This window comes from Callithrix jacchus, chromosome 4, assembly GCF_049354715.1.
Source record: "Callithrix jacchus isolate 240 chromosome 4, calJac240_pri, whole genome shotgun sequence".
Classification (NCBI taxonomy): Eukaryota; Metazoa; Chordata; class Mammalia; order Primates; family Cebidae; genus Callithrix; species Callithrix jacchus.
The window spans coordinates 67102164-67114228 of record NC_133505.1 but is presented as its reverse complement, the minus strand read 5'-3'; the positions used below and the strand labels follow the sequence as shown (position 1 = coordinate 67114228).

Genomic DNA, 12065 nt, shown 5'->3' with positions numbered 1-12065 from the left:
TTTATTTGATTTTTCTTACTTTGCAAAGAAACTGGAATCTTTTTGTATTAGAATGTGTTTTGCAGGATTCTGAATTGTTCAAACTTTTAATTGAAGGCATTGGTTTGAAAAGGGGAAAAGTAAAAAGTACTCATAGTCTTCACAGAACAACTGTATGATTAAATCATTCGCTTCACCTTGTTATAATTGGCCTTTAAATCTCTAAAGGACAGGGATCTAAAATATTATTTCATATATTACATAAAAATTATAATGAGATATGCTAAGATATTTTTCAGATTCACTTTGTTTACTTAAATTATACCTCAAATACTTTCAACCACCACTGTCAACATAGCCACTGTTTGTAACACTTAAATAAAAAATATCTCAAAATGTTTCACACTGGTCAGAAAAAAAAGTTAAGAATGATAAATTCCCAAATAAAATATCAAGGAATACTATTGACTAGAGGTAAAATATGGCAATTCTGGAAATTCTATTTCACTAAAAGCAAAACTTCTGAATGTGTTCTAGAGTTTATTTGTATTTTATCTTTAAAATAATCAAAAATACGCTCTTTAATGCTGTTCAGAATCATGTGTTTATTGCTTAGGATTAATGTGACATAATACAATACTGTACTTTTTTATGGGATGAGTGTTTTATAAAACCTTGTACATTTCTAACCTCATCTTGATGAGGCAGAAAAGACATCATTGCTAGTCATCCTTAATGGATTTAGTCATGTGTTAAAGCATATGAAATTGCAACTTTCGTAGTTCAACAAATGATAATTTATAGTTTTATGTGGTCAAACCTAAGAATATACTTAGGATGCCTAGAGAGAACATCAACTTTTCTGTTTTCATGACTAAAATACCAAAAGCATTGGCAACAAAAGCCAAAATAGACAAATGGGATCTAATTCAACTCCAGAGCTTCTGCACAGCAAAAGAAACAATCATTAGAGTGAACCAGCAACCAACAGAATGGGAAAATTTTTTGCAATCTACCCATCTGACAAAGGTCTAATATCCAGAATTTACAAAGAACTAAAACAGTTTTATAAGAAAAAACAAACAAACCTATTCAAAAGCGGGCAAAGTATGTGAACAGACACTTTTCAAAATAAGATGAGAACTTATTCAAAATAAGATGACACTTTTCAAAATATACATGAGGCCAAGAAACATATGAAAAAAATGCTCATCATCACTGGTCATAAGAGAAATGCAAATAAAAACCACATTGAGATACCATCTCATGCCAGTTAGAATGGTGATCATTAAAAAATCTGGAGACAACTGATGCTGGAGAGGATGTGGAGAAATAGGAACACTTTTACACTGCTGGTGGGAGTGTAAATTAGTTCAACCACTGTGGAAGACTGTGTGACGATTCCTCAAGGAACTAGAAACAGAAATTCCATTTGGCCCAGCAATCCCATTACTGGGTATATATCCACAGGATTATAAATCATTTTATTATGAAGACATATGCACATGTATGTTCATTGTAGCACTGTTTAGAATAACAAAGACCTGGAACTAACCCCAATGCCCATTGATGATAGACTGGACAAGGAAAATGTGGCACATATGCACCATGGAATACTATGCAGCCATAAAAAACAATGAGTTTGTGTCCTTTGTAGGGACATGGATGAATCTGGAAACCATCATTCTCAGCAAACTGATACCAGAACAGAAAATCAAACACCGCATGTTCTCACTCATAGGCGGGTGGTGAACAATGAGAACACACACATGGACACAGGGAGGGAGCATCACACACTGGGGTCTCTTGGAGGGAACTAGGGGAGGGACAGCAGGGTATAGGGAGTTGGGGAGGGATAACATGGGGAGAAATGCCAGATATAGGTGATGAAGATGGAGGCAGCAAACCACCTTGCCATGTATGTACCTATGCAACAATCCTGCGTGTTCTGCATGTGTACCCCAGAACCTAAAGTGCAATAATTATATATATATATATATATATATATATATATATATATATATATATAAAATGGGGGCCATTAAAAATATAGATATATATTTATTTTTTTTATATTTATATATTTATATATATATATATATAAAGTGGGGGGCATTAAAAAAATGAATTTTTATGCATTTGATTGTATGAAATCATCATAGAAATCGATTTTGCTTTGTTATTGATATTCCTTAGTAGAATTTTGCATCTGCCATTTTTGAGTGGAGCATATAAGGTTTTAATTTAAGAAAAGCCTTATTCTAAGATTTTAATCCATTTAATAATTGAATATAGGATAGTGCTTTATGGTCTGGATTTTAATATATCTTCTTAGAAGAAAAATTTGATTGAAAGATTATACTATTTAATCCCATATAACATACAGATCTGACACTATATACATAAAAAGAAAATAAAATTAACATTAAAAATTAAATTTCACATCCATTGCTGTATTGACATCACTGGTGGTATGAGCATTAATGAAAGAAAATGAAACAATTTTGTTGTCTTCTATTTCAAACAATATGATGAACTGTATCTACAATGTAAAATGATTAAGGAAATAGCTTTATAAAATAGAAAATCATATTAATAAGAGAACTTTGCATAACATGAGTTAACAGTTGCCAATTTGAATGGTTATTAAATTATTAGTTTATGAGATTATTTAATTACACAAATTCAAAAAGATGATGCCTAGAATATTTTTAAATTCTATAATTTGTTGAAAATGTATTTAATTAAAGCAATTTACATTTCAATAATCCTATCTGTAATAACTCTAATTTTCCAATAATGTGTACCAGAGAATAAAGCATTACATCTATATATTGTAATAATAATTTATTTTGCATAATTGACGAATGAAAATATATGACATCTCTAACACACATCATCACTACATGTTGCAGTGAGTGAAACATTAGGGGTAAATTTTGAAGGCTTTTGTTTACCACAGTGAGAACTAACACATAGAACTAATGGAGTTTGTTAAAGAGGAGAATAATTATACTTGTTTCTAGGAAAGACTACTCAGTCATCACTGTGGATGATGCAGATGAGTTAGAGTGATTGAAAGAGAGAGAGATAGAGACAGAGAAATCATCTATGGCAGGGGAGCAAATGAGAAGACAAGTCCGTCATTCCAGGCAGATAAAAATGAGCAGCATTTGGAGTGCATAGAGAGAGGGCCAGATGGGAGTATAACATTTATATAATGTCAATTAGATGTTGGATAAGAAGTCTTACCCAAGACAAAGATAAATTGTTGGTGTCTAGCCTGGTAAGAAATTGGTGATTATTATTAACTAAGATTAGCTGAAGGATCAAATTAAATGAAGAATATAATTATTCCTGTAAATAATCTGAGCTCTGTGGATTGTTGGTATGACCTCAGGCAGGTGACTTGTACTCTCCATGTCTTGGTATCTCAACTTATTGTTAAAATAGATTAGAACTGCTCACATGACAAGTTTGTCAAGATGCTTAAATTAAAGAATTCGACCAGGCGTGGTGGCTCACTCCTGTTATCCCAGCACTTTGGGAGCCCGAGGCAGGCGGATCACGAGGTCAAGAGATCGAGACCATCCTGGTCAACAAGGTGAAACCCTGTCTCTACTAAAAATACAAAAATTAGCTGGGTGTGGTGGCACGTGCCTGTAGTCCCAGCTACTCAGGAGGCTGAGGCAGGAGAATTGCTTGAACCCGGGAGGCGAAAGTTGCAGAGAGCTGAGATTGCACCACTGCACTCCAGCCTGGCGCCTGAGATTGGAGTGAGACTCTGTCTCAAAAAAAAAAAAAAAAAATAGAGAATTCATATAAGGCAGTGCTTACCAAATTGGCCTGTACTTTGGAATCACTGGGAGCTTCCTGTCTCCAGAGATTGTGGTTTAATTGCCCTAGGGTATGGCCTGGAATCTGGAAATTTCAAAAGATCCTCAGGTAACTCTAACGTGCAGGCAAGTTAAGAAACTTCTGATATAAGGAACACAAGCCAAGATATAGCATTATGTCAGGAGGAAATCAGATAATAGCGGTTATCACAGTTAGGGACTGCCGGGTGCAACCATGATATTGAGGACAGAAACTGGGGACATCCAGATTCAAAAGTGGATCCAGGAATAGAAGCCAGTGAAGGAGGATGAGGAGTAAGAAGGAAGGAGGAAAAGTAGAGAAAAGCAGTCATAAAAGCCTGAAGAAACATTTTCCAGATAATAGTCCACAATCTAAAAAATAACAGGAATGTGCTGTGGCATGGAGACTGTAAAAGAATCTAGTGGATTTGGAAATCAGCAGGCTACTGGTCATCTGAGCCAAGAGCATGTTCAGCAGAGGGGTGAAAGCAAGAAATAGACTGACAACATTCAGTTCAGGAATGTGGAGGAAGTAAAGAATTAAACATGGAAAATGTTGTTTCTGCACATCAGCCAATAAAAGAAAGGATATTTTCTTTTATTTGTGGTTTTAGCCAGGGGAAGTATCCTTAAAAAAGTGATGTGAATTAAATTGGAGGAGAGAACAATGAGGTTAATATCCCAGGGAGAGGAATAGTAGATAAGAGCTAATGAGTCAGGTTCAGGAGAGGGTTTGCTAGGGCTATGTCTGGTAGTCAGCTGATGAAGGAAGAAAATGGAAAATTAGTTTGATGTGAGTATCATATAATATTAGAGCAGAAGGAAGTACTATAAAACTTAGAAATCTGTATTTTACTCATTCAAAAACAATATCTTACCCATGGGTAATACTTACCCATGACTATTCAATGATATAGCTAAGACTTGTGAATATAGTATAGAGTAGGGTGACCATATAATTTATTAGCCACACATGGACACTTTTGAGAGTGTTAAAATGCTAAACTGAACCGGAAGCTAGAACAACAGTTATAAAACCTGGACATATGCTCATCTTGCTTATGAGGAAGCAGAAATGTGCTTAGAGGACTAGTGAAGGCAAAATCGGTCTTTACATCCCTTTTTAATAGATGCATTTATATATCATCCTGATAACACAGAATACTGTATTCTCAGCCATGTTGTACTTGAAGCCAGCACTGGGCCTCTGGGTCTTTGTGTTTCACCTTCTCCCAATCTAGGAGAGTATTCTTTATACATTAGACTCACAGTAAGTTCTCTGATCATTTCTCTATTCATCAGCTCTATAATTATTTTAAAATTGTAAAAGCTTTACCAGCATTCTGACTTTTCACTCATAAAAGCTCATTTTATTTTAAGCAAGGAAGAGCCATCTGAGTGCTATTCATAGCAGACAGCATAACCTACGTCCCCATATGTGGGTACAGCCAAATACTGATTGTTGACATCTCAGTGATCATCATTTTTCCCAGAGCTAGTGTTCCTGCTGAAAGCAGTGCTCTCTAGAGGCCAACCTTTCAGATATAATAAAAAGCGAAATAGCCGTGCTTTTGCTCAAAGATTTCAGACAAACACTCAGCCTTTCTAAAGGCTTCAAAATACCATAAAAATTGGCTACAACCATTTGATCTTACTCTTGGAGTGCAAGTTAATCTTGTATGAAGAACTGCAATACACAGTATTTAGTCCATTATTTTCATTACAGATACTAAAGTATTCCTCTCGCATCATAGATACTGTAAGAAAATGTATTCTGTCAGGGACTGCACCCGCTCATGGGGTTACATACATGATGATAAATCAGGGACAAGCAGTTGTGATTTCAAGTGACCTCAAACTTAAGCTGCTATAATAAACAGAATGATATCACCATGGTTAGAGTTCTACAGTTTATTAAAGTACAGAAAACTTTTTTTTTTGGTAAATGACAGCATTGTCCATCACTGTCAGTAATCCCCAGCATAGAGGAGACATAGACATCTAGCCACTCAGTTTCAGAGATGGTCCAGTGAGTCATATATCAGACGATGCTCTGATTTGCTTCTTCTTGGAGAATTTGGAATACAATGGAGTTATATTCAGAGTGGGTTTTTGTTTGGGTGTTTTATTTTGCTTTGGTTTTTAATTTTATAAAAGACAATAACAAAGTATTTTACATGTTTTTCCTAAGAACTAAGTCATAGTCAGTATTTAAAATTATTGTCTTCTATAGAGATCAGCACACTTTATATCTTATGTAATTTATAATAAGCACATATACATATACATGCACATAGAGAGAGGGAAAGTGAGAGAGAGACAGAGAGAGAAATCTGTATTTATTTCATCGTATGGAGGCTGTGAGAGGAAAGCTTTTTCTGCAATACGCCCTTTTCTCCTATCACCTGTTTCTCATCTATCATGACTTGTTTATCTAGGGGCCGTGGAGGTGCCATTCCTCCTCCCCCACCACCTGGACGAGGTGTTCTCACCCCTCGGGGAAGCACTGTAACCCGTGGAGCCCTTCCAGTGCCGCCTGTAGCAAGAGGTGTCCCCACTCCTCGAGCCCGGGGAGCACCAGCAGTGCCAGGATACAGGGCACCTCCTCCTCCAGCTCACGAAGCTTATGAAGAATATGTAAGTACTCTCAAGAAATAAGTCGTAAGGATGAGTTAAACTGATTAGTTAACAATGCTATGTCTCAAACCATTCATATACCATGAATATATCAGGTAATGTTTGCTGCAAAAAACAAATGTCATTTGTAAGAGAGTTTAAGCAGTGCATTTAAATGAGAACATTTTGAGAAAAGGTTTCATTTTACAGGTGTCCTCAATGTTGGTGCTAGTTAAAGAGCTTGTATTTTAATAACCAAACTATCTTGAGGTTTTTTATCCTTAAGAAGTTTGATCAGATTTCAAATGAGAAATAATTATAAACAAAAGATGAATTGCCATATATTCAGCAATTTCTAGAACTTCATAAAGATTAGCATAAAACTCAAATATTTGAAAAATGAAATATGATTATATTATAAACTTTGGTAATAATGTAGCCCATGTGGCTGGTCTTTCATTTATCTATCCTGCTTCTTTCTTTCACCGTATTAAAGATGTGGACTGGTATAAAGAATTCAAAAAAATATACAATGAACAGATAAAATGCAGTGTTTCCAAGCATCCTCCTCCCTTCCTATCTACATTATCTTTTGGTCATCTAATATATCTAAACATCTTTTGAGCTTTAGTTCTAATTGCTAGTATTCCACTAATTACATAGTGGTCCTTGGGTCCATTTCTCCAACTAGTTTGTGAAACTTGAAAAGGGAAAATTTACTAATAGTATAACCATAGGAAGTCTTCTGCAAATGTTTAATTGAGGCAGGCCAGATTATTCTACTAAGAAAATGATTTCTTCTGCCGTTAACCTCTCCAGCATGTCCATCTCCTGATCTAGGTGTTTGTTTTATTCAACTGCCCATAAACATGCTGTCCTCTTCAATGTCTTATGTAAATTATTGCTCATTAAATATGAACTCTTCAGGTACAGTTACTGTCACATACTGGGCACTTAAAACATGGACTGGTTCATAATCAAAACTTAATTGTAAGATAAAGTGAACATAGTTTATGTGTAGTTCTAAGAATATGTTAATTCTTAGCATATATTCAATTTTAGGAATAATGTTAATGCTTAAATATGAAACATTGACAAATATCTGTAAGAGTGAAGAAAAATTAACTAAAAATTCACTTCTACTGAAACAGATAAAACTTGTTCATCTAAAGCATCTTTACTACATCAAGTATCAATATTTAAAACCTGAGACAATCTTAAAATTGCAAAACCAGAAACAGAAAACATATTCTACTCTGCAAACAAACCCACAAGTTAAAAAAACTCAGGGACTATCCCTGGTTCTGCCATCTCTTGCCAGAGACATAGTATGTGCAAAATAAGTGCTTGTTTAATTAAAAATCCACAACAAGGGCAGTAGGATCACTTTTTTATCTTTAAGAAACTATTTAGCTCCACAATCTTTATGTATATTGTCACTATTGTGTTTTCGTCCTCCAAATAGAGGCTTAAACAGATCAATTTTTAAAAATTAAGAAGCGAGAAAAACTTTTCAGGTAACGGTAGTTAACATTGTTAACTTGATAGAAGAATTAACACAGCATATATGGGACTATGAAAGAGGAGTTTGCCAAACAGTTTTAGCCTTTCATATGCATTTCAGTCTTATGGTGATTATATCACTAGAATATGAATCAAATCAACAAGAGCATAAAGAGTTTATGGAAATGTGAATGAGAGGGTTATATTCTTAATGGGAAAATTTAAGAGGTAAGGATGTTCCTTAGAAATGATAACAGAAAATAGTACAACATTAAATATTAAGTAACCTGAAAATTTTACTTAGAATTTAAAGTACCCACTTGATTTTATTTATTCACTCAGTCATTCATTGAGCTTCCATCTTATTTTAGGTATGTTGTGAAGGTCCTGGAGACGTATCTGTGAACAAATCAAACCACATGTCTGCTTTTGTAAAGCTTACATTGTAGTGGGAAAAGACCGAAAACAAACATATGTAAATAAATAAATACAAATTAGTGAGGTAGAGATAAGTGCTCTGGAGAGAGATGAGGAGAGTCCGCTAATGGTCAGTTAGGGAAGGTCTCTCTGAAGTGGAGACGTTTGAGCAAATGCCTAAATGAACTGAGGTTCTTGGCCAAGTGGCTGCCTCTGTAAACAACATCCCTAGTAGAGGAAACTGAAAGCATAAATGCCCTTGAGTGAAACCTGTTTGAAATATTTGGGGATCAGCACGGAGCACATTAAAGCTGGAGCAGAATGTATGAGGGGGATGTAGCAAATAACATTGGGGCAGTCGACAGGCCAATTCATGATGCCGTTGGAGGGTGTGGAGGAGGAAAATGGCATGATTAGATTTATATTTTGAAAGATTTATTCTGCCTACATCATGGATAATAGAACATGAGGGTGGAGGTAGGCACACAGGTGGAAACCGGAAGACTGTTAACTGGTTGCATTGCCCCCCCACCCACCCCATGAGAGGATGATGGAAGCGATGAGAGGAGGGTCGGTTCTAAGTGTACTGCAAAAATCACCTGTTAAGATTTGATGATGGAAAATATGTGGACATGTGAAAGATAGAGGAGTAAAGGAATGCTTTTATGAAGTGAAGGTGATTAGACTGAAGGATTGGGTTAAATTGAGACAGTGTTTCTTGAAATTAAGATACCTCAGGGAAGTCGAAGGGTTCCGTCTGAGATTCCTGAGTGTCACTGGGTGGACAGAATGTGGCATTTTGAAAGAGACAACAGCATCTCAAGGTTTGAACTCTAGCTGTGTCACTCCCTGTGTGATTTTATAAGCACTCTGAGGTTTGGATTTCTCTTCTGTATGATGGAAATAATAATTTCAGCCTCTCAAGATTCTATTGAAGATTAAAAACATTCGTAATCACTTATAAGCATGCATAAATACCTAGAATATTGTTGATATTCAGTAAGAGGTAACTATTACATAAATTTTATCATATATAATATTTAATTTTTTTCTTGGGATAAATTATGGACCCTTTGAAGTTATGAACATTTATAATCTGTTTTTTGTGAATCAGTTAGACATTATTGATTGCAAAAAGGCAGAAGCACTTTGAACTTCATTTAGTAGAATTACTAAGTCGGGGAAATATCCTATGAATATAGGTTCATAAAATCCTGCAATAGGAATGGCATCTGGGCTTAGGAAAGGTCTATACCAAGGAACTAGAAAACCATAAGGAATCTTTCTTCTTATCTCATCTCTGTTTTCTCTGCATATGTGTTTCCATTCCATTTAATCTACATACTGAATTTTTTTGGCTTCTTTGACAATGTGGCTTACATATAGTAAAATATCTCCTCCTGTGGCTGCCATGTTTTTATGTCCAGCTCTAGTCACCAGCAGATACCAGCCTCTCAGTTCTGTTCCATATCCGCAGGTGAGAAAATGGTATTCAGCCAGGCTTGTCAGGTGTCTAGCACTAGTCAGTCACCTCTAACTATAGGGAGAAATTCACTTGAAATTAGGTCTGGATCTACCACTCATCAACCACCAGTGGCAAGGGGAGGGAAGTGGAGGGGAGGGGAGGGGAGAAATTCAAATAATATAAACATAGTTCTTGGGGACCCAGCCCCAAGGACAATATGGGGAGACACTAATTTTCAGAGAGGAAAAAGTATTAAGAGCTTGGCAGACATCCCAAAATATACCTAGGGGAACATACTATTGATCATAATAAAAGTATATGGATATATCTTTGAAAAACTTTTTATAGCATATTATATTAAAACCTGTCCTGTATTATATTTTTCTTAATTTTTTTTCTCAAAATAATCTAATGAGTAAATTTAATACATGGCTGACAGGCTGCTCACTGCAATCTTTGAAATCCTTAGTACCCAACCCAGATTAGCACTCAAAAGCTGCTACTCTCTGCTCTAATTTTAAACTGATTCCTCTGTAAGGGGTAAGTAAAACAAAAGTTTAAGTGTTTCAATAACAAAATAATAGCACTATGCTGAGTTGATGGTGAAAATCTCAAAGGAGTTCTTAACTTTCAGATAAAATTTCTTAGAAAAGCCTCCTATTATTATAAATCACACTATGAGTCGATTTGCTCTTCAGACTTCTTTCTCCCCTGCTGGGCCTCAGTGTTAAATTTCTGACCACATTGAATGTATTTAGGTAATCAAATCCACTCCTTGCAGCTGGCCTGACAAGAAACAGCTTACTGTAATTGAGATTGCTGTTTAAAACCATCATTAGTGTTAGCTAAGTCTAAAAAAAATTTGAATTTTAGTTTGTTACACATCCTAACCCAGATTTTAAATATTTTAAACCTTTTTTTCATTGACCTTCTGCTAAGACAAGTACATTTACATGTTATAGATCCATCATTATGATTGAAGTAGATTTAGAGAATCAAAAAGAATATTTCAACAAAACTCCCATATGACAAAATATTGAGCATTATCAGCTCTACCAGTGGATAATATGTTAAAAGACAATAAACTAAAACTTTTGAATACCGCCTACGTCTGGTCACTGTTAACTCAATCTCACGATAATACTATCAACTAGTTTTAGATTTTACTTTCTTAGTAGGTGAAGAAACTGAAGCCTGGAATTGAGAGTTGCATCCACTTTTCGTCTACAACATCTCTATCTGATACATTGTGTTTCCTCTTAGTAAAGAACCATAGTGTCCTATACAGTACTTATCTCGCAGAGAACTCAAAACACTCTCACACAGACCATTTGAACTTCATACTCCCATCTAGACCACTAGCCAGTGTTTTAGTCCCCTCAGCAATACTTGGGATATCTCCCCGTATTTATAGCTGCATGAATACCTCCAACTATGGAGAACTCAATACCTCCAGAAACTAAGTGCTGGAAATATAAAACTAAGTGGTTTAGAGAGAAACTGTTCCTACTCTAAAAAACTATGCCACCTAGTGGTAGAGACAGCATCAGTCCAACATTTAACATAGATGTATTTGCTATACAGGGCTCTTATCTTACTCTTAGAAATCATTTTCTATTATCTTCTCTCACAAGATTTTATACATTCTAAAGGCAGTGCTTCTGTAAATTTGCCTTATTTTTTGCAGTTCTAAGTAAAGTGCTTTGAACTGAACCTACTTATGATATTTTGGGGAAAAGGTTATACCTATGCACACTGACACATATAAACATATAAATAATGAAAGCAGAACACAGCATAGATTAAGTACCAAATAGAACTCTACATGCTCATGTAAAGGGAATTATCACTAATGGCTAGATGGCTGTTTTAGGAAAACTTTAAGAGGGTAAGAAAAACAACTGCAAGCAGACCACAAGGAAAATAGGTATAACAATTAGAAGTAGAGAGAACAGGGAGAAAACTCCATGCAGAAGGAATGGTAAGACCAAAGACAAGATAAGTAACCTTTCAAAGCAAGTCTAAAGAATCTTGAAGAACAATTTGGTGAAATAGAGTTTCTTTAAGATAGCAGGGAAATAATGGAGAGAAAGTAGAGAAGAGTTACATATAACCTGAAGGCTGAGGTTGTAACTTCACTTATAATAAAATGCCACGTGAAGATTCATAGCAGAAGGTAACCTGAAGTTTTGGGGAATTTTCTAATTCTCAGTTGTCTGGGGAGAATT

At 35.4% G+C, this 12065-nt stretch overlaps 1 protein-coding gene across 14 annotated transcripts in view; it reads left to right on the top strand.

Moving 5' to 3' along the window:
* KHDRBS2 (KH RNA binding domain containing, signal transduction associated 2) overlaps positions 1–12065 on the top strand; it is a 656950-nt gene that overhangs the window by 402105 nt on the left and 242780 nt on the right. For all 14 annotated transcript variants that reach the window (XR_013534311.1, XR_013534313.1, XR_013534310.1 and 11 more), the window contains exon 6: positions 6275–6473. Coding sequence is in view for 2 of the 14 variants with exons in the window: in XM_078369472.1 (XP_078225598.1) it covers positions 6275–6473 (199 nt within the window). In the remaining 12 variants the exon portion in view is untranslated. The remainder of the gene's footprint in view (positions 1–6274; positions 6474–12065) is intronic.